At 40.0% G+C, this 24431-nt stretch overlaps 2 protein-coding genes across 4 annotated transcripts in view; both read right to left on the reverse strand.

Moving 5' to 3' along the window:
- Positions 1–945: 945 nt before the first annotated feature.
- On the reverse strand, positions 946–7558 carry gvin1l2 (GTPase, very large interferon inducible 1-like 2; the record flags this gene model as incomplete). Its single annotated transcript, XM_079224534.1, is given in 10 exon segments — positions 946–1090; positions 1244–1608; positions 1612–3234; positions 3238–3354; positions 3358–4919; positions 4922–5505; positions 5507–5661; positions 5663–5884; positions 5888–5977; positions 7484–7558. Coding segments are annotated over 10 exon segments (4938 nt in total).
- Positions 7559–17194: 9636 nt separating this feature from the next.
- The window catches only part of dscaml1 (Down syndrome cell adhesion molecule like 1), a gene marked incomplete at both ends in the record, with an annotated part of 93412 nt that continues 86175 nt past the window's right edge, over positions 17195–24431 (reverse strand). For all 3 annotated transcript variants that reach the window (XM_079224851.1, XM_079224852.1, XM_079224850.1), the window contains 11 exons: positions 17195–17739; positions 18133–18441; positions 18618–18812; positions 19002–19154; positions 19313–19431; positions 19577–19607; positions 19895–20050; positions 20193–20351; positions 20543–20671; positions 21663–21851; positions 23611–23709. In XM_079224851.1, the coding sequence (XP_079080977.1) occupies positions 17195–17739; positions 18133–18441; positions 18618–18812; positions 19002–19154; positions 19313–19431; positions 19577–19607; positions 19895–20050; positions 20193–20351; positions 20543–20671; positions 21663–21851; positions 23611–23709 (2084 nt within the window). The remainder of the gene's footprint in view (positions 17740–18132; positions 18442–18617; positions 18813–19001; positions 19155–19312; positions 19432–19576; positions 19608–19894; positions 20051–20192; positions 20352–20542; positions 20672–21662; positions 21852–23610; positions 23710–24431) is intronic.

Below are 24431 nucleotides of genomic sequence, written 5' to 3' on the forward strand. Positions count from 1 at the left end.
AGGTGTAAATGGCTTGTGTTTACCCTACAATGACATGTCAAAATGGCTCCTGTGAAAAGGGCCTTTTCTCATGTTGGTAGACACTGTGTTACAATGTGTGGCGGAGGACCAAACACTGTTTATCACCAGGGAAACAGGTATGGAGGAACAGTCAAGGGAATGACAGGGAAATCCAGGCGGGGGGAATCCAGATGGGGGGAACCAGACAGGGGACAGCAGACAGACTGGGGAACCGGGAGGACGCATGACTGCGAACAAAAAGACAGGGTCAGAGGCAAAGCAAAAATAAATAGTTTCAATCTTGGACTTAACTACACAATAGAGTCGCCAGGAGCAGTCACTACAGTTTTGACTACGATCTGGCGAAATGGTTAAAGTTGTGGCCAATCATGGCCAACCCAGAAACCCCCAAATAGTATCCTTGAGATGAATCACCACGTCTCTAAAAAAGTATAACCTTGATAAAGATTTATTGCAGTAATGTAATAACGTTATTTCAAGAAGGTTAGGTTATGGCAATTGTGTGGTATAATTAATGGGGTTTGGAGAAAACATCTTCAACACTTGCAACAGTTTCAGTATTCAAACAATCACACAGATCCTATAAATCAAACTTTCTCCAGGATTCCTGTAGATTTGGTGACAAGTGTCACTAAATGCTTTGGCCTCAATTCTCGTTATTTATCCTTTTGATTTTATACTTTTAGTCACCCTTCGCCAGATTATATTTTTTTTGCTGTACGCGTGCTGTTGCTTTATTTGCCTGATAATTTGTGTTTGACCAGCATCCTGTATTATTACCCTCCTTCCTGCCTCAGCCCCTGCTCTGTCTGCCACCGTTATCATCAACATCCTTGAAAGATAAGACGTCTAAACCAGATACATATTTGATCAATAACATGTCACATGTAGTATGATAAAGACAGCATACAGCGTAGGGCAGTCCTATTCATATTGTCCACTGAGGAAGCCCTTCCTCAGATTGGACAATGCCTCCTCCTCAGTGATCTTCTCCCACTCCTCAGGAATCTCTGCTGGCTCCTGCTCGTATACCTTTGCAAACCTCTTATTGAACCTCGCCAACACATACCTGTAAATTTAAGAATATTTAGCTAATATTTGGATAATTTGGATATACAAAAATATGAACTGGTACAATATATACTGGCACAGTAACAGACTATGGAAAAGAACATTTAACCTATTATGACTATGATATTGAAGCCTCAATAAAACACAGTACCTCCAGTAAGCAGTGGGCATCTGGCTGTTTGGGTCCTCAGGGAAAATGCTCCAGTCTGGGTAGAGGGAATGGAGGTCCCTGCCTGCCAAAGACATCTTGTGTGTGCTCTTGCTTATGCCTAGGTTGTCTTGGCCTATGCTTTCAGGGCAACCGATACAGGACAGAGAACTAGAGTCATGGGGCATCATACCTTTGGGCCTGTGGAGCAGAGCCCTGTGCAATTCATGGGCCTTTTCTTCCAGCTCACATGGAGCTGTGCAGAGAGGACATTGCTGGTCACAGCCTCTCACTCTGTTGAAGAGGGAGTCGTGGGGCTGAATTGGGAGGCACTGAAGAATTTGGGTGATCTCCACATTTTGGGAGAACTACTGGGCTAGGTCCAACCGCATTGCCGCCAATAACTCCATTAGACATGTGACAAAGCGATCCCATTTTGTGGTAATACTGGAGAAAGGTCCATTCAGCGGGGCCCTGATTACATCCACATCTCCATCTGTCTCTAAAGTGAGGCACACTCTCTCCAGCAGCGGCTTCGAATCACTCAGCACTCCATTTGTACCTTCTGCTGTTTGACTCACTGCTGCTGCTACCTTTCCTACAATTTCTCCAAGTCTTTGATGCCTCCATTTATTAAAGTTGGTTGATTCAGAGATGTGAGTCATAACTTTCTCCTGAATCTTCCTCACTCTGAAGTTTTCATAGGAAAGCAAATATTCCAGAAAGCTCTCAAAGTGGTCCTCCTCTATCAATTCCTCCAGCAAGCCTTGATGGAAGGCACGTGGGGACTGAAACTGCTGGACTTTATTTGTTATCTCTCCGACGATACGCATCCCCAATGGTCTATGGATGTAATCCAACACTGTCGGTTTGATGACCATGGAAGTAAATGCTTGAGCCACCCTCTGGCACTGGTCTCTCTTCCTGAACTGGTAGATAAACTCTGCCAGATAAGTGCTCTTGTTTTCAGTAATACATGTCAGAAGCATTATGTCTTTGGCATAGCGGTCATGTAGTTTTTGAAAGTCTTGGCATGCAGCATTACAGAGATAAACTTTTAGATCCACGTCAAAAGCTGATCTGATTTGCATAGATTTTTCTTTCAAAGCTTTTTCAACAGTTTCTAACAGGTCTGTAATGTAGCCATCAGAGAAATCTGCTGATAAACTCAATTTATCTGCTACGAATTGCTTGTATTCTTCTATTATTTTGCATGCTACCTGTTGAGCTTCTAACCTCTGCAGTCTGTTGTTGTCTTCAAACATGTGCTTTAATCTGCTGCGGTATCCAAAATGTTCATCAAACACTTGGAAGCTAGATTTCTGATTTTGGACGATGACTTCAAGTTTTTTCATGTGTTTCTGGAGACCACAGTTTATTAGATTATCTTTCAAAATAGAAGTCACTCTTGTAGTAATATCATCTGTTTCTGAAGGCCTGAAGTCAAAGTTGGACAGTGTTTTACTCCATGCACCCTCAAACTCCTCTTCTAGCTCTGTATCTTGAAGGAGAACCTTTGTTGACTTGCTGTTCTCTACAAGTGATTCCTCTTCTTTTTCCAGTAAGGTCTCAAATGTTTCCAACTGTGTTGAAGAACAATGGCTCTCATTGACTTTACCCAACCTTCGTATTGTCTCCTCAGTAGTTCGCTCCTGAAGGTCATCCATATTGCTCAATAGGATTGGCCTGAATGTGTTCATTTGTAGAAGGTTGTCTTTCATCAAATATGTCTCCACTTTTGACCTGAGTTTGTCCACCTCTGTTTTGACTTCCTCTCTGGCTTCATCCTTCAACTCGCTCAGAAGGCCATTTTGGATTTCAGCATCTGAAGCCTTTATGGCAAATATGTTCTTTGTTGCCCCCTTAAGCCAGCTTTCCATGTATTCCAGGAAACTTTCCTCCCATTGTGAAACCTCTGTGCACAGTAAAGAGAAGGCTATAGCTATGTCAGTATTTTGCAGACCGACGGAGAATGATTCTGCTTTCACTACACCTCAAATGGCACACAAACGATTTATAAATTCAGGCAGACCTGTGGCTTCAGACTTAGCGGCACACTTCTTCAATGCCCCAAACAGGTTCATCTTAAGCTTTAACACAGCATTACTATACTGCTAATCAATTGGTTCAGAGATGGACATGTTGTTCCAAGGCCCTTTGACATGGGTTATACAGCTGTTGGTCTTTGCATACTGGTTGTCAGCATTGCTAGTTCCTCTGTCACCAGTCTCAGTCTGAAGCATATCCGATACACGTCTTAACTGTGATGCTTGTATTAGGCTGTTTATTTCTTCATCCTGGGCTAGGACTTGGCAAATGGGCATGGTGCCACATTCTTTGATTCGTAGAAGAGCATTGACCATGACAGTGAAGTTAGTCTCAAACTCAGTACCAACATGTGATGAGATATTCTGCATTAAAACATCACTCAATCCTGTTGCAACAGTGGCCATCTCGTTGTCGTGGATCAGAATGTTTTTATTGTTATCAAGAGACATTGAGCAAAGACCTTCTACATCAATTAACAACAGAAAATCACACTCCATGTCCTTTCTGAGGTTATCGGGAAGACACAAGGCGACCATGTACACCCCTCGAGTGGATCTCTGCCTTCCTTCAGGAAATTTTACCCCAAATAGTGCAGAAAGAACCTCAGCGTTCATACCATGATGTGCTCCAATGTTTGTCAGCACTCGAGTCCGGCACTGTTCTTGAGGTAGGCGACGTTTGAGCTCTGCAAAGACACAACCCAGCCAGCGTATGGGAATGTTTGAGGCATTTCCATCCATTAGTTCAATTGGAATCCCATAGATGAGAAGGTCTGTAGCTAAGCTAGGGAGACGCAACACATTGTGGCTCCCACTCCCGGGACTGATATGTGTTAACTCAAAAATTAGGCCCATCTCACGCAAAAAGTGCTCAAGCCCCAGCGAGGACGAATCAGTTTCCAGAGGCTGTGATCTTAAGGTGACTAGATGTTTGAAGCTGACATCTAAGCAAATTTGTTCTGTAGCAGAAGAAGTCAAATCTGCCTGAGCTAGACGCAGCTCTGGTTCGTCTAGTTGGGTCCACTGGCAGCTTGAGGGTCTATTTTCTCCAGACTCCAAATTATGGTTCTGGTCCTCAAAGACGCAATCTGGAATGTGTTCTTCACCCTGAATCTCTTTTATGTTGGAAGTCACATGTAACTGCTGCTCTTTGATTGGATCATGTGTCGACTCAAGATGTTCTTTACATTGTGACTGTGGTTCTACGGTTACTTCTGTAGACTTCAGCAAAATATGCTCTAACTCTTGGCCTATTTCAAACTGTTTCTCAGAAACTTCCAGTGCAGTTTTTACAGGCAGCTCTTCAGTGTTTTCCTCTTCAAATGTTGAATCTGTGTAGAAACTATCACTGTCTGTTTGGGAGTCATTGGCTCCATTTTGGAGCTCATCATAATGTTCTGGAATTTCATCTTTCTTTCCTGTCTGTAGGTTTGTGATTGGATCTTGTGGACTGTTTAGTTTTTCGATTTGCTTTGGCCGAAGTCTCAACTTCATCCAACTGAGGAAATAAGTCCTCTCCACTTTATCTGTTACGAAAAGCGCATCGGTGAAAACCTTCATCGCTGGAGTCATTTTGTAGCTGCTCAACTCTACCATGATGTCTTTCTTTTTTTGTTGAAGCTGTGTATCAAATTAATTTCCTTTTTCCTCTGTTTGCTCTCCTCCTTTTCTATTTCAGCAAGTTTACTCCACAAATGTCCTTGCAAAGGAAATGGTTTCTTCCTAAATCGAGCAGATCCCTTATCTAAACCTTTCAAAACTTCCTCCACTGTGGCCATTGCCTTTTTACAGACCACCCCTTCATCTACATTAAGGCCGAGCTCTTCCGCTAATTTCATTGCAGCTTCAAGTGAAACAAGTTTAAATTCATCTGGTAACAGATCTTTCAGGGTGTCACACAGCCTAGTAGCCAGTTGCTCCTGACTCAAATCTCTCCCTTGCAGCACCGAAACGCCAGGAAGTGCCATGAATTCTTCAAAGTTTTGATCAACAAAACCCACAAAGCTGTTCTCATTCCTCTCAGCATCTGATAGGTTAATCAATATGAGCTTGCTTGAAGTGTTTTTGCAGGAGGCAAGAAGTTGTTTTTCTTTCTCCCTAATATGCCCACAGAAAACAACCACAGCTGAAGATGCTTGACATAAAAGGCTGAGGCATTTCTCCCGTGTACTGGCATCACCACAGAGGTTAGAGATGACCATAGAGACAGGGATTATCTCTTGCAGCGTCTCCTGTGGGTAGATACCATCCAATCTCCACAAGGCCATTGGAGAGTCTTCGGGGCAGCTGTCCTCCAACCATCCCCCTGTGGAGGAAAGTGTCATTGGGAGATCTGAGTCCACTTATAACATTGTTTAGCACTTGTGACTTAAAAAACACCACTGTGACCAAGCTTCACACAAGACACCACTGGCATATATGTACTGGCCAAATCCCCCTCGTGGACCTCCCTGATATCTGGAAAGTGAGACCTCCATTGGCTAACAGCACCTCTCAAAGGCCAAAGAAGGAAGTGACTGGGTTCTTCTGGGTCTATGTTTGGAAGGACCAGAGGCACAGCAAATTGACATTGCAACATACGCACAGTCATCTCCTGCTAAAGGAAAGTGTTGGCAGACATAAATACAGCTGTAACTAGATCAAGGGGGTTGATAGCACACAGGCTGTCTTCTCCAATACCATCAATAATCTCCTCAAGGGATTTGTTGTCGTTATTCAGAACATCATGCTGAGGTTTGCAACATGGACTCCGTGCATCTGGGCTAAGCAGCCAAAGGCGATGAAGGAAAGCATTTGGTAGATCCTAGGGCTCTATAGGGGTTTGGTTCTCCAGAGTCCAAGTGCTGATGTCCAGCATAGATGCTGGGTCCAGTGGTGTAGTCCAGAAGGCTTCTAATCCCAGTTTATTTAGGATTTCTGCCTGGGCATTGTTCTTAGGAGATTCTGTTTTGAAAAAATAATCAATCATTTAAGTTGTGGATATGCTATAATTTGAAAACGTACATGGTAATATAGTTTTTTCTAGATAAATGTAGAATTACATTTCATATGATCAGTAAAAAAATATACATATATTGTTTTGCTTGACGTGGTACAAATCTAGTTATACCAGTTTAAGATTAAGTGCAAACGTATTCTTTGTACAAATACAGTTGCTTTTGTTTTTGTTGAAAATTTGAAAAAAACAGAATAATTTAAATTATTACTTTGAATGAAGAGTAACAACAGACTTTGATTTTTAAAGAAATAGTAGAACATATCTCAAAATGTATTATCAAGCTAAATATGTTTCCTATTCATTTTGTTAATGAAATATATTGTTATATATGACAGAGGGGAATTAAACGTTATTGTTTTTACATTTGATAAACAGTAAAGGCATATTAACTAACTAGTCATTACATTTTGCCCCAGTCTCAGCTACAGCGGCAAACAAAACAGTTGGATTCCCCTTAAACACACCATTCCCTGGTGCCATTAATATCCAAATTTACACTTGCTGTCGCCAACCCAATAATCATTAATGGGTAAACACATTCAAGCATTTAGTAATGCAGGGCTTTTAACCAAGCACATTACTCCTGTCGGTTCTATCTCATTTTGTTTTTAAACCAGGGCAGCCATAAGAGGAAGCTGTGGCAGTCAGACCAAATTTATATCTGCCTTTTTCCGTAGAATGCAAATATGTGGATTAGCTGAAGTTTATGGGGACACAGACCGTGGCACAAACTGTTGCATTTGAATAGATGTCATTCATAGATGTCATTCATTTGTCAATTGTTACCTTGGTTTGGTATTATTTTGTTTTACACAATTGTACACTACTCCCAAAAAATAAGAAAGTCATTCATTTTGCCATTCATTTCTACTTGTAGGCCCTCAACATTTTTAGGTTGGTGTTTTTATCAATTCATCTTAATTAATGAATCAACACAATACATAGATAGAATTTTCTTTTTATAATGAACAACATCTAAATACAAAAAGGAAACATACTTTTCTTTTTGCTGCTCAGCCTCTTTGGGAGCTTCACTGACATGATCAATCCAGCTGGGTGATTCTCTTTAAAGATTTAAATAAGCCATTCTTCTTTGGCCAGGTACATCAGGGACAATGTGGAGTGTTTCCTGTGATATAAATGTATAACAAAAACATTACTGCCATACAGCTGGCAGCACAACACAGTCAAAAATACCTGCAAGCTTCTAGGACACCTCTGTCCTAGACGCTGGTCTGTCCAGAACATTCTTCCTGAAGCATTCTTCTCCATGTTAAATGTCTTTCTTTTTACTACAGTAATAACTCAACCATGACAGACTGAACATGATATGCTTATATAGTGGCCTCCCTCAGATCAGGAGATGGATAAAGTACATAACTGATCAACATTGAATTACTCCCTTATACAGCAGTTTTATAAATTCACAGCTTAAAGTTTGCAGTAGTTTGTTTTCAATTTACTCTCTAACGATTTAGCTTTTTGTGCATCTTATTACAAAGTGTGTCCTGTATCGTAAAAGGCACATACAGTAGATTGCAGATTTAATTTCATAACTCCCCTAAAATAAGAGAAAAAGAGGAAGAACATTGACTGTCCAGTCAGATCAATATCTTTACTGAATCTTGGCCTAGATATAGTGTTGGACCACCCTTCTGCACAAAAACAAAATATGCAATTTCAGTATGCAATTTCATGTATTATTTCTCAAACGACAAGACAAATATATTAATGCTAAGAATGCAATTATTTCAATATTTGGGGAACATATTCATACTGCAGAAGCTAACATGCAAGGTGCTACCTGCCCATCCGGATATAAACTAACCACTCACACACCTATGGCATAGCCATAGCATAGCCTTCTGGAGGACAGACAGCTCTTCTTCTGAGCCACAGCCGCTATCCTTGTGATAGTGCCTGTCTCCCTTGGTAGAATTTGTTGTTGAAATCATAATTTTCTTACCTATTTCTTGGTAAATGAAGCATCCTTCACATTTTTTCTGTCGCCGCTGCTGTGGTTGTTTTTGGGTCAGGACAGCTCTTATACCCGTCTGTTTAGTGGTAAAACACGTTCCTGCACTTATCAATTGGAACAAAATGAGCATCAGTCTCATGCACATAGACTCAACACTCATGAGGGCCCTCTTAGACAAGAGTAAACAAGTGTTATCAGTCATCATGTAAAACACGACAGGCTCGATACTCAGATAGCAGCAGGTGGTGTCTTTCACAGTGCAGTGCACAGTGAAATGTTTTAACTGACACCTGTGCAAGGTATTATCATCGGCCTGCAGGGGTCCGAGGCAAAGCTGCAGACAATGACGCACACAAACCTTTACTCGTGTGTGATCTCTTAGATCTATCTGATTACTTTGAGTTGTTGGCATACTGACCTTTATTTAGAAAGACATTTTAACTGAAAGGAAAGTAAAATGAAATGCAAGGCATATTATCAGTTATAGGCTTATTCTTGTTTTAATACAACATGGGATTAAAATTAACAACAAAACTGATCTATTCAGATTATTTTGTATAGCCCATAATCACAAATTCCAAATTTATCTCGGAGGAGCACACCTGATGGATGTGGTGTGCAGAGGAAAAGATTACTGCTTCTCTATTTCGGTCCTGCAAAGCTCTTTAGCAGTCTTAGAGACAGTGAGAAAAAAGTCTGTGTGCATGTGTATGTATGTGTGTTTGTGTGTTCCTGAGAAAGCTGTGTGAGTGGAACACTGTGTGTTCAATTTTCCTCCCCCTGAGTAGCCTGGTGTTGCAATCCTGATTGCTCGGCGCTGTTCTTTCAGCGGGACGGAGGAAAGTTAACGAAAACCAAGGAGAACATTAAGGATTAAGAGAAACGCAAAAGGAATAGTGGTCAATATGTTGATCACCATGCTAACAGCCATGTATATGGTGGTCAAAGTCGTAGAATCGGTAAGATGATTATGATGGTAGAGAAAATAGAATTAGAAATTCAGTTTATTATTATTATTTATTTATGTATTGAATGTTTTAAACCAATTCTAGTTACTTTAAACATTTAATATAATTGAATATACAGATTTAACATAACAATATTCTAATTTAAAAATATTCTAAAATAAAAATAAATAAATAACTTTAATATTAGAATTGAAGAAATACACTTGTGGCGTGTGTGTGCTTTTGCTGCAACAACACATTGTAGTTAGGGTATAATATAATTCAAATTGTGATTATGGCGATATCAAAACAGACAGTGTAAAATAAATCAGAATTATATTGCCATCAAAAAAGTATTAATTTGATATTAAACCAAACTTCTAATGTGTTGTGTTATCAAACCTTATTCATCTCTGCTAATTATATAATTATCATGTTTCTGAAGGAAAAAAAAGCCAGCAGTGAAAAGTAAAGTATCACAATAAACTTCAGGAAGCCAAACTGTACTAAAAATGTTATGTTTTTTAAATTGAATTGTACATGTTAATGTGGGGAGTCATACGAGAGAGAAGTAAGTTGAGTGGTGAGGTTGCTTATCTTTCACACGTTGGCACCTCTAACCCAAATTCCCCTTCCCTTTCAGATTGGTGTAAGGTTTGCACGTCAACAGGACCCTTTGCCTTATATGGTGTCCCAGCCTTTGCCGTGGCAGATTCACTCAGTGTCACACAGTCGGAAGAGCAGCAAAGCAGATGAGGTTAGTTGTAATGAGATATGTATGTATAGTTGCTGTCACACACATCGCCATGCTGACGCACCAAGGCGATTGATTTCTTGCAGTTAATACGACACACAATCATTCTACACATGACTGAGTCATCCACCAAACCACATTCTCTCCACCAGAGTTTTCTCAGGGTTCCATTGCAAAAGGAGACAGGAAACTTTTTCCTGCATTTCCGCTGCCAGTTTGGCTGTTATTTTGGTCATAAATTAGCACTAATCTTTTGTTATCTAATGGTGAGGCAGAGCGTGTGGAAAGTTTAGCAGTCAAGCTTGATTTAGTATGTGAGCTTGGTCACATGCTCTATGTTTGCTTACGGTGTCTCAGAGGACTGCAAAGGAAAATATGATACAAAAGACAGAGATGACTTTTGGTGCCTCTGGACTTAAACAGAAACACTTAAATATTATAAACGAATAAAATAAAGTTTAGTGCATTAGACTCATTTTAACTTTATTTTAATATTCTACTGTGTATTCAATTACAGTACATATATTCATGCTCCCATTTATTGCACTCTGTTTATTGTTAAATGTTTATTGTTAAGTGTTAAATGTTATGCACCTCCCGCCAGGACAAATTCCTTGTATGTGAAAACATACATGGCAATAAATGGTTCTGATTCTGAATGACCTTTTGGCCAACAGGAAATCAATATCAGTGCATCAATAAGGCCTTGCACATTGATCAATGCTGCCCACTCCAGTCATTTGGCTTTTTCTGAGGCTTTCATTATGGATTCCTGAAACAAGAAGCACATTTCAATCCAAACCGCTCACTTCAGATGTCCTACGCCTAAAAAAAACCTGAAGTACACCTGTCTGTGGATGTTTTGTGCATTTTTCTTAGGTTGAGGTAACTAGTTACTTTGATGTTGCTTTTTATAACAATAAAGTGGCAAATAGCTGAACTCCAGCCAGAGGAGGAAGCTTGATAGTTAACCAAAGGCTAAGGTGCTAAGATAAGAAGGCGAAAGAACACATTGGCGCAGAAAAATGTCCTTAACGCAGAGGTGGTGATGGCGAAGGTGAATAAAGACATTTGGTCTTAATGTCTGGTAAAAGGAGACTGGATCTCATTGAGCCGGGGTGTGGTACTGAGTGCAGGCACGCAGCTAAACTGTCGACCTCAGCCTCTGGTTTCCCTGCCGCTGCTCCGCTTGAGCTGTAATCCCAATCAAGGGGATTTGTGTTTGACGTCAACACACTAACTGTAGAAAGAAAGGACACACACAGGTGCAAACACAAATGCACATTCACACATGTGCATTGCACATTTTGTACAGTTGAGTTGGAGAATTTAGCAAAAGCGCCCATGTGATTGTGATCTGTTTGCATGTGTCTGCTTTTGTACCGTCAGTGGTATGTGAACAATGTTTCATTCGTGTTCCGGATAAGATTGTAACGTAGTCATATCTGTCTGGCAGGGGCGGTTTTGGGCACAGGCGTCCCGAGGCAGCCACTTTTTCATGACACATGGGGGGCGGCATGACCACTTAAAAAAACAAAACAATGCAATCTGTCACTTCATTAAAACCTGCTTCACAAAGACAGGATGTTGAAATGGAGGCAGGGTTTCAGAGGTTTTTTGGCGATCTCAGTATACTCTGCCTTGATTTCAATTCAGAACACAGAGTTGTAACGGACTTTTAAGTTTCACTTTTGGAGTAACGTATGGAACCTCTTGACATGTGTCAAGATGTTATGTTTGAGGCTACGCACAGACGGATGTATCCGGTCTTTTTTTTTCTTCACCCGGCCAGGGGGGAGGGGGTTCTCGCCCGGGGCGTAATTACATGTAGAACCACCACTGCTGTCTGGTATCTCATGCATCTTGTCTTTTATTTCTTTCTGTGGGTCAGTGAGCGTGTCTTCTAACACAGCTGTACTGCTTCATTCACAGTTTGATGGCTTCAGGAGGAACAGCATAGGCGTGTATAGAAAGAGTAAGTAACACTGTTAATTAATTTAAATGCAGGCTATTTCTCTACCATATGAATTCATCTTAATGTTACTTAATTGTCAACCAGTTAAAGTAGCCCATTTGAATCAAGGCTAATATGAAAACCATCATTGCTACAGACTATGTCTCCATGGCTATTGCCTCAGCCTCTCTGGCTATCCCCTGTGTCCTGTCGTGCTCAGACTCCAATGCCAGCAATGGGACGTGCACCACGCCTGCTGTTCCTCCGCTCAGCCCCGTTGAAGTTGAGAAGGCCGCTGCCACCATCCAGACACATTTCAGGAAGTTCCAACAGAAGAAACAGAAGAACGGCAAGTAAATGGACAAGGAGGGATGGTGGTACCAGCACTGCAAGTCTGGGACATAGCAGGAAGCAGGTGGGATGTATGTGCATTTACCAAACAATGGATGAACTCTGTGATAACACAAGCATATGCTCACTCATATTCAAATGTGCATAGAGTCAAACCTCCTAGATTAGTGACACAGTATAAACAATAACATAACAGTAATAGCTTACATTTCAATAATATCTACAATTCTATGTGAAATAAATATTATATGTATTATACTACAATGTACATCTGAATGATTGCTAGTTTTGATATGCTGTGATGATGCGAGTATGCTGTAAATATATAACCAGTGTTTGAGTGTATTAGTAAGGAAGAAAATAAACATCAAACATGTTAAAATGTTACCAATCTGTCAATAAACTCCTATATAAGCCTCTGCTGTGTTTCATTGCAGCATAATGCCCTCTAGTGTTTCAATCAGGTTCTGAATCATATGAACTTCATGTCCAGTTGCATATATATATATATATATATATATATATATATATATATATATATATATATATATATATATATATATATATATATATGCAACTGCACAGGGACATTTAAGGCTAATATTTTAGGCTAATATATATATATATATATATATATATATATATATATATATATATATATATATATATATATATATATATAGCGAGAGAGATGGACCTCTTTATGCGTGGTATATATATATAATACTCCATGGTTGGGAAATAATGAATAAGATCATCACAGTTCATAAAAAGATAGCTTTATTGCACAAGGTGTTGAGTACTCTTTTTCTGTTTTTGTTTGTTTTCATAGAAAAGAAAATGTAGAGTTAAACACAAGCAATTGCAAATTGAAGCAATGTTTCCCCATAAAAGTTTAAGGAACAACATCTGCATTTTTAAAATGTTTTAATTAAACCCCTTTTTAAATTGTTCAATTCACCATTTCCATTTTCTTAGTAACCAGCAAAATTTTCAGAACATGCAATGCTGCTGTCCTCCACCCCCCACCCCCAGAAAAGTGGAATAAAAAAAATCAAGCAACCTGTGACAAAGTAAAAAAAATCAAAATCAAAAAAGATTACAAATTAAAATCAAATCAAAAAAGAGACAATGCAACCAAATGACCTGTAAAAGAAGAAATAAATATTGTTAACTATGCATGGTCCACTTTGATCAATAATCAAGATAAAGCAGTGTCTGTATAATTCTATAGTTTTCCATTAAGTCCTTCTGCTTCAATACAATAACTTCAGTTAAAAGTTTACATTGTGCCCTGGTTTCTAGTGAAGATGTCGAAAATAGTACTCATTTATACAAAACACTTTCCTATGTACATAAGTTTCCTATTATGGATAGAAATAATGTTGAATAAGTGGGCAAGGGGTCCAGTGAGAGGGGAACATCTGATTGGTTGAGCAGATGTGGAAAAGGTTGGAGAAATAGCACATGTGAAATTGGTCTAACGTACACAGAGTCAGTTTTCAAAGTATATTGCTGTATTTTAAGGAATAATACACCCTAAATCACTCATTAGTCATTGAAACATTGTAGATGTCTGGCCAATTAAGAGCGGCTGCTGCCAAGAAACTTTCAGCAGCGGGAATAAAAAAAACTACTGTAAAGTGTTGGTATACGGTATGGTTACCAATCTCATATGGCAGTATGGTTTGCATTTGCCTTGAAAACAAAAAGTCAATTTTAGTTTTGGCTCTAATATGAAAAGTATCTTTATAGGAGGACAAAAAAGTCAATAATTCAGGATTGCTCACCAAAGTATTTCTGCAGTACTGTGTACCATCCAACAGGTCAGGCTGTGTGGAATCGACTACAACAACAGATATATATATTACACTTGCATTTAAATAATCCTGGAAACCATTAAAGGAATAGTTTGACATTTGAGGAAAGACGCTTATTTGTTATATTTATTATCAAGTGTAAAAACATCTTCTCTGGTTATCTGGCAACCACAATGAGGACAAGACTTCAAAAGTAACAAAGGGTGTAATTTTCCTAAAAAGTATACATTTTTATATACTTGTAACACACTGACAGTGTTTTACAGTTGGGGCAACTTCACTGCAGGTTGGGGAAAGCAGGTTGTGAAGGAGTTTGTTTCATCACTCCATCCAATATCCATACAACTGTTTTTGGTTGCTGAGACAGGCTTCCCCCATTTCCAAACTCTTGTTTTACTGAAAACAAGTATTTGCACAACTTGAAACATACAGGCCAAAAGGAAAGGCATCCTACCCCTGATGACAGGTAAGCTAAATTCATTTATTTCCTGTCTAGATTTAAAATTAAAGGGAGCATGAATACATATATCAGCAGTTATAATCGTTGCTGTGTGGTATTCGTATTAGCCTGCAGTCCTGGAGTTTGGGGAGGACTCACTATGACACAGATAAGAAACAGAAATACTTTTCGGTCCGTTTGTCTTCTATAGTCAGGTAATGGCATTGAGTTTGTGAACACACCTTTGTAAGGTACAATACAACATGTTACAATAGGCTCACTTACTGTATAGGCTGTCCTTGTTTGACTGTTTTCTTTTTCAACACCACACTTTCTGCATTGAGCCATAGACCACAGTTAACCAGCGACACAATCTCACACTATAACTTGACTTTACTGTGCTTGTCCTCTCAGCTGCTACCTGCTGCACAGAGCAGCTGGAACATTTACAAAATCACAAGGGGGTCATAGTATCATTCCTCAAACCTCAGTTTCAGCATTTAACTTTCTTTCACATCACTTTCTTTCTCTCAAGGATCTCACGTCCATGGTTGTGCTACCCGTTTAAGACACCCTCTTCTTTTTCATTTTTCCTTCTTGCAGTTTTTCACTCTGAGCGATTGTCTTGTGATCTTTTAAATATATTTTCAATTAGAACGGCTTTTATATTTCTCTGCTTTTTTCAATATTCATATATTTGCTATATATTTGAATAGAAATATATATGTACATACTTTTGAAAACAAAACATATATCATATCTTTTTCTTTGTTCTATTGCGAGAGCCCTGATGTTACGTTTTACCATTGCAAAACATTTGGAGCAACTCATTTTTTTGGAACAATCTTTGTTATGGGATTAAGCTTTCTGAGAATAAATGGGGAAAACAAACTTAAGAGTTAGCAGATACAGTACCATGCATAAAGCTAAAATAAATTTCAGTGAGGTGATGGGACTTGAAAACACATCTTTTAGTTCTGGACGCCACTTATTTCTCTCTGCTTTGCAAACCCCTCTCCTTGTTTTCCTAACAACTGCAAATTCTATCAACACTTGATCGCTCTGTCTATAATATCGAAATCTTTATCTGTTCATAAATTTGAGATCACGTCATACAAATATGATTTTTCTTGTATACATCTCAATGAATTGTTTTTATGTTTGCCACTTGTCTCTCCATTCAAGTTGTAATGAACATCAAGTAGCATTTCTGCCTGTCTGTGCATATTAGACCTCTTCTCTCAGTCTCTCTGTCGTTTTAACTAGCCAGTATGCTAGCAGTAGGTCACAGTGACAATGTATGGATATGATTGGAGGCTGGATGGGGAGGAGTGAACATGGGGAAGGATAGAAAGGGAAAAGGTCAATTGAGTTAACTAAAGAAATGGCATTGTGGCGCCATTATAATAAAAGGTCTCTTGTTTTTTTATCGAAAGGAACCTCTTTCATCTGTAATTGCTCTTTTGAACCAATCTCCTTCAGTACAATTTCCTTAGCAATTATGTCAATCACACTTCAAAACAAACTTCAAAATGCTGGACCATTTTAGGATCATAATGTTACATCGCCAGCATCATCATCGTTACTGTTCGAATCCCCTTCACAGGTACAAGTGGAGGGGGTTTTGACACAGACGTCATCTGCCTGAGAGGTCAGCATACTGATTGATTTTAAATAGGTCCACTGTAGGTGTGTGCCTGCCACATGTATACATATATATATTTACACGTGCACGCACGCACGCACGCACGCACGCACACACACGCACACACACACACACACACAAACACACACACACACACACACACACATGAAGGTTACTGTTACTTGTATCCTGTCTTACTTTTTCTATCAGATATCATCAGCAAATGAACAGAAAACTGAAGGGGGGAAAAAGGTTTGGATTCATCTTTCGCTTGATGATGCTTTTAATCTCCTCGGCTTCATGTCTGTTTTTAAAAGCATCAGTTAACACAACTATGCTGTTTTAGCCATTGCTTATATAAGAAAATTCTCTACAGCTCAAAACTGGTATTGAGGCAACAGTCATTTCACTGCCTCGAATGTGTGAATTCATGATGGCGTAACCTCCCAGAGCCAGTGTAACACCAAGATGGGTAGTTTGTGCATCCAGTAAAAGCATCCTGCAATGGCACAATGCTGTGATATGAGCTATTTTTCCATCAGAGACCAGAAAAGGAACATATTTGAAAACCTTAAAAACACTAGCAACCTGGCTCATTCTAGGACTGTCTTGATCCATAAACCAAGACAGTGCATGTGAAAAGCATTTTGTGCATAAGTTCTGTGTCCTTACCAGAAAATGAAAATATGAGGTGAACAGATAAATCATTTATGTTTTGGCAAGTGATTTCCAGGGTGATGAAATTAGGGATAGAGAAAGATGACACAATAATAATAGAAAGCAAACAGGCAGAAAGAAAGGCAAACCCCTGTGCTGTGGAGACCCAACTCTGACCCCTTCATACCGTAGTGCCAATGGGAATCCAACCAGCCCCCTGCAGCCTGCCACAGCGCAGGCACTGACAGATCAGCTGTGCATGTATATGTTCCTCATCCCACCTTTCCATAGAAGCTTCAGGCAAGCGTTGGCTTGACCAGCATTCCATTAAGAGTTACAGTGACAGGCCGCGGTGATGGCAGGCTACACCAGTGTGTATGACTTGGAGTAAGCCCCTGCCCCTCCATCCCTCTGCTTCTGTAGTCTGCCTAAGCCCGAGGAGCTGCTCTCAAGCAAAGAGTCTCTGGATCCTCCCATCTTGGAGGAGGAGGCACCTCCTGGAGTCCCTCCTGTGGCGCCGGAGGATGATGCTGCGGCAGCTGCAGCAGTAGCAGCAGCTGCCGCTGCACTTTGGGCCACTGAGGAAGAAGAGCCTGGCATGGTGAGAGTCCTCTGGGGAAGTGTGGAGCTGCTAGAGATAGAAGATGGCCCTCCACTACCTCCACCACAGCCTCCTAATGCTCCTCCTGAGGAAGTGAGGTTGGACAGGCCAGAGTGGCCCATGGTAAGGGCCTGCTGCTTTGCAGAGTCCATAGTCACATGGCGGCCCTGGGTGTGGTATGCTCGCTGCGCAAGGCCACGAATAGAAGCTTCACGTGGTGGAACCACTGGACATGGGTCATGATGCTCCGACTGCTTTCGAAAGAAGGGATCTGACTTCATGTAGAGGGGCAGGTTGCAGTAGTCACCTGGATGGTAAAAGTTACATTTAATGTGGCAGCTAAAACCTGCAAAAAGCAACACCTATGGGTAATAATCAGTGTTGCACGGTATGAAACTGTGTGTTCATCTAAACTGCTGATTGCTGATTGGGTTTATCTGGCATCACTACAGGTATTTTTGCATGCTATGCACATATGAGCCATCAGACGGAAACATCCTCTCTAAACTTAGCGGTATATTTTTTTTATGTGTATTTTTATATTATAATAGAATTTATAATTGTATCTACAAAGCCTGATTTTGATTCAGATATATGTTCATAATGCTTTTTCTTTGTCATAACTTTTTATGTAAATGTAATGCCATGGAAAAGCTAATTCTTAAAAATAAAAGATCCATGCTTTGCAGCAACTACTCACTCTTGGCGCGATGTGGGATGGGCACAGCTACATTCTTGCCACGATCATAGTCCTGGGGTTTGGGTGGCGAGGCAGTGAAACGGCAGATACCGGGCTCAGAGGGTGTGCTCATGGACGTCATGCTATCTGCATTGTCATTGGTACCTGTGGTCATCTGGTCAGATGAGCTGTCAGAGATAAAGCACTCAGTAATCTCAAATTTGGCATGCTGTAGGTGCTCCTCTAGCTTGGCATGCTCATAAGCTCTTGCCAACTCCTCATAAGTTGAGGAGGCGCTCTCTGTCGACACCATGCTGTTGCGACCCTTATCTGTGAAAGAGAAAGTAAAGGAAATAAAGTTAATCACAGTATTACAAATGCCTTTTGAGGTGTGGCCCACTGTAAAACCGTATGTTCCTTTACATTTGAAAAATAGCCTTATTAACATGGCCTCATTAACATGTGCATGTTAATGGCTGTAAGTGTCATTTAACCCATGTGCCAACCTGTATCCTGTGAAAGGCTGGCACTGTAGCTGTCACTCTCTGTGACAGTGATGCCATGCTGGGAGCCAACTGTACGCCAGTCTGAGGTGAGAGTGCGGGCTGGAGTTGAGGACTGGCACTTGGTCAGAGTCCACTGACTTGAGTAGCGGTTCCTGATGCTGTGGGCTGACTTAACACTCTTCCTTGACACTGGGTCTGGTGGGAAATGGATGAAGAAATAAGGTGGATGTGCATATGTACAAATGCTGGTCAAAGCCAGGAAAATTACCAGGCATTTGCAAAACAAACAGCTTATCTTCACTTCTACTCTACATGCAACAACACTGCTTCAGTTACTTAAGCTTTTACAGATAAAAAGGGACACAGAGGATCGAGAGCACTTACTGGTTCCTGGTCTTATGTCTGACATGTCAATCAAAGGACCGGTGTTCTGGATGAGGGCAGGGTGGTGGACGGACACGCCTGTGCAGAAGCTCTGAGGGTTGCCAGTTTGGTTGAACTCTGTGTCTGTCACAGGGATAGTGGCTTTGTCCTCACCTATAAGATACAGAAGCATAATTTCATAAAAGTAGCTATTGCAGATGCAAAAAAGTGACAACTATAAGTCAAATGCCTCGAAATGTTCATTATACTTTTGAAATAAAGCTCATTTGAACACATGAAACAACTCTCTTGTTGCTTTTTCTTCCTCTCACCGATTTGCTTGATGCCTTCTTTGTCTTCAATTAGCAGCTGCACTCTGGGGATGTCAATATGTAACCGTGGGCCCTGAGGAGGTCCCTTCACTGGGGTGTCAAAGCTGCGGTTGTTTTTACTAATCCAGAGATATACGACGACACACACAAACATTCATGGCTTCAAAAAATTGCAAAATGTGGATTTTCTATGAATTACTTTTGAGTTAAACTAAATAATATTTTCGACAGATTTTGTGCAAGACTCGGAAATAGCGGTCTTACCTGATTAGCATCTCTGCCAGGCTTTTGGCATCTAGAGAGCAGAAAGCATAACAAATTATATATAGACATACAAATCAATCTTTTAAAATAAATATAAAATGTTTGCTTTGTCTTTCCATTTTTTGTTTTGTTCTGTTTGTCTCTGTCTCTTGTCCCCAGTGTAAAGCGTCTTTGAGTATCTAGTAAAGCGCTATATAAGTTTGAATTATTATTATTATTATAAATACAACTCTCGAGACTTCATTCCAGATTCTCTCTGAATTCTCTCATAAGACTGCTTTGTTCTTCTTGCCAATTCCGTCCTAGCCCTTCTCTCACCTCTTAGTCTCTTCAGCCTCTTTTCTTTGCGTTTCTTGCGAATGATGAAGAGCAGTGCGACACCTAGTGTGACCAAGATCACAGGACAGCCAATCGAAAACAGCTTCTTGACATCATCATTTTTTTCCAGGGGGGATTTAATCGGTGGAATTGTGCCTGCACACGGGAAGAGCAGAGGTTACTTACTGCCGTTTCACAATACTATTTTAAGGTATCCAGTGAAGTGAATTTCTTATTCAAGTCACAACACCACTGTTTATACAAATGGATTGCCAAACAAAGAAAGTCGTCCACTCACTACCATCATAGTCCAGTGTTGCAAATTGGGAGCTCTGGTTGCCACAGCCAGCGCTGTTACAGGCCTTCATCTTCAACTCATACCAGGTTGCCTCACGCAGCTCCGCCAGAAACACATCTGTGGTGGCATTGGTACGTACATTCTGCCATGCCCATGTACCTGCATCAAGTACACATACCGCACCAGTGTTGAGTCTGATCTCTTTTCTCTCCTTCTTGGTTTCAATTAAAAGATTGAAAGTTATCTCAAAACTAACAATACATTTATTTGTTACACTGCACACTTTTCATATTCAACTTGTTGCACGATACCTCAAAATACTATTGCAACTTGAAAAAGCCGTGACCCACCTTTTGGTCTAAACTCCAGTATGACAGCACTGATGGGACAGCCTCCACTGGCCCAACCCTGCAGGTTGAGGCGGGCGTGGCTGGAGTTAATGTGGGTGAAGACCGGCTGATCCTTGTTGAACTGGGGTTCTGAAGCAAAATCATGATGCATTTGTCCATTCAGATTACAATTGTAAAATATAACAGGTAATTAGTGAACGTAAGAAAACATAGGCAGGCCTATGTGATTTAGCAATAGCTTGCTTGGTAACTTAGTGTGCATATGTATAACTGCTATAGTAGGTACTACAAAAATATCTTAGTAGATTTACTAAATATCATCGAAACCTCCAATGTGTAGCTTTTAGGGGATCCATTGGCAGTAGTATGTTTTATTTAGTGTATCATCACCTCAACGTATTTGTTATGTTTTTATTACCCTATGATCCATTTATATCTCTATGGAGAACACTATGTTGCTCCGCCATGTTTCTCCAGTAGCCCAGAACAAACAAAGCAAACACTGGCTCTAAATAGCCAAAAACATTTTCGTGTCAGACACCGTGGTTCTCCTACACAGTTGGCACACAGGGGACGTTTCAGTTGGTTGTAATCTGCAACCTCACTTCTATATGCCTACTTCTAAATGCTACACACTGGCCCTATAATAATAATCATCAATTTGCAAATAATTCATCCATTCACTGGTTAAACAAAATAATGGTCACTAACATAAGACAAAATAAATCCTTTATCCGCTGATGTGTGAGTATAGTATGTGCGTCATACTTATACTAGTAAAGTATGACGCACAAAGAGATTGATGAAGATATCTACAATTTCAAAAAGTCAGTTCCGTGTTTATATGAAAGGTCAAGGATGAATGATTTTATGGTATTATTGTAAGTTTTCAAGGGTTCTAAAATGATGAATATTGTTGGATGAATGCTATCTAAAGCTTCATTGATGACTGCACCACAGAGACCTCTCTCATGTGGCCGACTTTTAGTTTTAGTCAGTAAAGTTTTGCCATTCTTAATGCACGTTATTGCTCTGCCACTATTGTGCCATACAAAGGTCGTCATTATGAAAACTGTATTCAATAAATATTTTGCCCCTTTACCTATTCCACGCTACTCACCTCGCCCATGGGTCTTTGCCTCAATGATCTCACTGATGCGTCCAGCTCCAACACTGTTCTTTGCGGCCAGCTTCACTTTATACCAGGTGCCACAGCGCAGGTTGTCCAATTTGAAGGAGCGTTCACTAGAACTGATGAAAACATCTTTCCATTCCTCTGTGTTGTCTACAGAGTACTGAAGCACAAAACCTGCATACACACACAATGATGATTATTATTATTTTCTTTCTTTATTACACAATTCTCTGTTGAGCTAAATAACTCATTTTACACCAACCCAACTGAACATTTGACATTGGTACCTCTACTGTTCACTAGATGGCAGTGTCACACTGTACTTCGGCCCGATTGGAGGATGCTCTAGCTGCTCTGTCTACTACGCCATTAGTTACCTACAAACTCCAAGACTGGGATGGCGCTGACTGAGCATCTATGTAAATGAGGGCATGCAATGTGGTGACTGTTTTTATAATCAGCTGCCTTGGAAAGCCAACTCCCTGCTGATGCGAGACACTTTACATCTAATCCTCCCTCTGTGTCCATCTTTCCTTCTGTGTGTATATAATTATGTATATATAATGTCTCCCTCTCTGTGTTTTGTTTCATTCTATTCTTTGTACCATATTTTTGCATCAATCTCTCTCTAACAGATGTTGTGATTGAGTGCACACATTAGAGGCGTTAATATGTGCAGATTCTGCAGTTTTACAAGTTATATAGTGACCCTCTGTCTGTCACACAACAGAAGAGAACACATCAGAACATAATGGTCAAGAACAGCACAATAACAAACTATTGTAGACCAGATTAGAACATAGCATCAGTTCTCACTGCAGGATTACGAACTGACAAGATTTGCTCATCTCTTTATTTATTTATTTCTCTATTTCTTTTTTACACATGCTGCAAAAAAGCCTCATAATCAGCTGAGATATCTTTAAACATGTTTTTTCACAAGAACATTATATTGTTCCAGCTTCTGTCAGATTTAAAATATAATAAACTAATGATTCAATGAGCTGTTTTTGAATCTTATCTAATTATTTTTTTTAATTTGAGTTTGTACAGCCATTTCTTTAGAAATGACATGTGGGACACCACGTGTTTCTAAGTGCAGTTATGTCTTAAGCCACTTGCTTCATAGTTTCATAGAGGTATAAAGAGCGTCATCTTCAATTCTCTACCACTGTATACCTGACAAACTGGCAGTAGACATTCTGAACATAATAAAGTTGCAGATCAGAAAATGAATGATTCCGTGCAAATTGTGAATAACTAAACTTTTTTAACTAAACCTTTTTTTAATTCAGCCCAGTCCAGTCAATGCTCCGGTGACGCTCAGTGGCCTGCTTTTCACAGAGGTCGGTTAAAAGCCTCCCGCACATGAGCACAATTTATCAAGCTCCCTCCATTCATCCCGCAGTTTCAGGTAAAGTTGTTACACTTATTTAAACTTGTTTTCAGATGGTCTTTGTTTGACACAGTACATTTCTGTTTTGCTCCATCCTTTATCTACAAACACACTTATAACACATCCTCTGACAGACGACCCTGAAACACCTTCACGCTGACAAATAGCATGAACAAAGAAAATGGATTAAAACCACATTTGAATGCATGCCAATTCAGACACACACAACATGCCCTTTTCCCCCCAACAGTCAGATAATCAAATAGACTGTTCTCAGGGAAATATAAAACCAGAAGGCCAATCAATAAACTAATAGATCAGTATGCACACTAACAATGTGCCCATTAAAAGAGACAGAAAAGACAGACAGGGGTAAACTAAGATCAGAGGTCAAAAGGAAATATTTTTCACATTCACATTTTATGTATACACCCATGACCTAAAGCAAAACTCTGTATACCTTTAGACACATTGACAACCGACAAGAAGAAAGAGATGGTAGTATACAGAAAGACAGCTTTGTGCAGGGCCACGTACCTCTGATAGAGCTGCCTCCGTTGTCTCCTGGTATCCAAGCCAGAGTGATGGAGGAGGTGGAGGTGGTGGAAACGGTTAGACGAGGCTGATCTGGAGGGACTGAGGATGAGACACAAAGCCTTAACAGCTCAAAAAAACTTCACACATCACAAATGAACAATTATTGGCCCATATCTCCCATTTTTAAGAAAAATAATTGAAAAGGCTGTTTTTCAACAGCTGAACAAGTTCTTGCCACTAAACAACCGTTTTAAGGTCTTCCAATGTTTTTGACCACACAACAACACAGAGACTACTCTTGTTAAGGTCTTTAATGGTTCGCTTAAACACAGACAGTGGCAATGTTTCTGTCTGTATTATTTGATCTCAGTGCTGAATTTGTGACAGTCGACCACAACATACTACTAGAACAACGTGATAACTAAATGGGGCATTCTGGCACAGCACTAAACTGATTTGAATCCTAATTAAAGGACCAGGGCTACTTTGTGTCTATAGGTAATTACATATCTGGATGGACACATGTGACATGCAAAGTTGCCCAAGGCTCCATTCTGGGACTCCCCTGTTTAACATGTACATGTTTCCACTGGCTCAGATCATGGAAAACAACAAAATAAGTTATCGTAATTATGCAGATGACACATACATTTACATAACCATATCATCAGGGGACTATGGCCCTATATAATAACTGCACATGCTAATGCAATGAATACATCAATGATTGGATGTGCCAAATTTTCTTCAATTAAACAAAGATCACAGCTGTGGTAGAGGTTTTTGGTACCAAGGAGGAACATTTAAAAGTCAGCACTCAG

The sequence above is a fragment of the Taurulus bubalis genome (genome assembly GCF_910589615.1).
Source record: "Taurulus bubalis genome assembly, chromosome: 10".
Lineage (NCBI taxonomy): Eukaryota > Metazoa > Chordata > Actinopteri > Perciformes > Cottidae > Taurulus > Taurulus bubalis.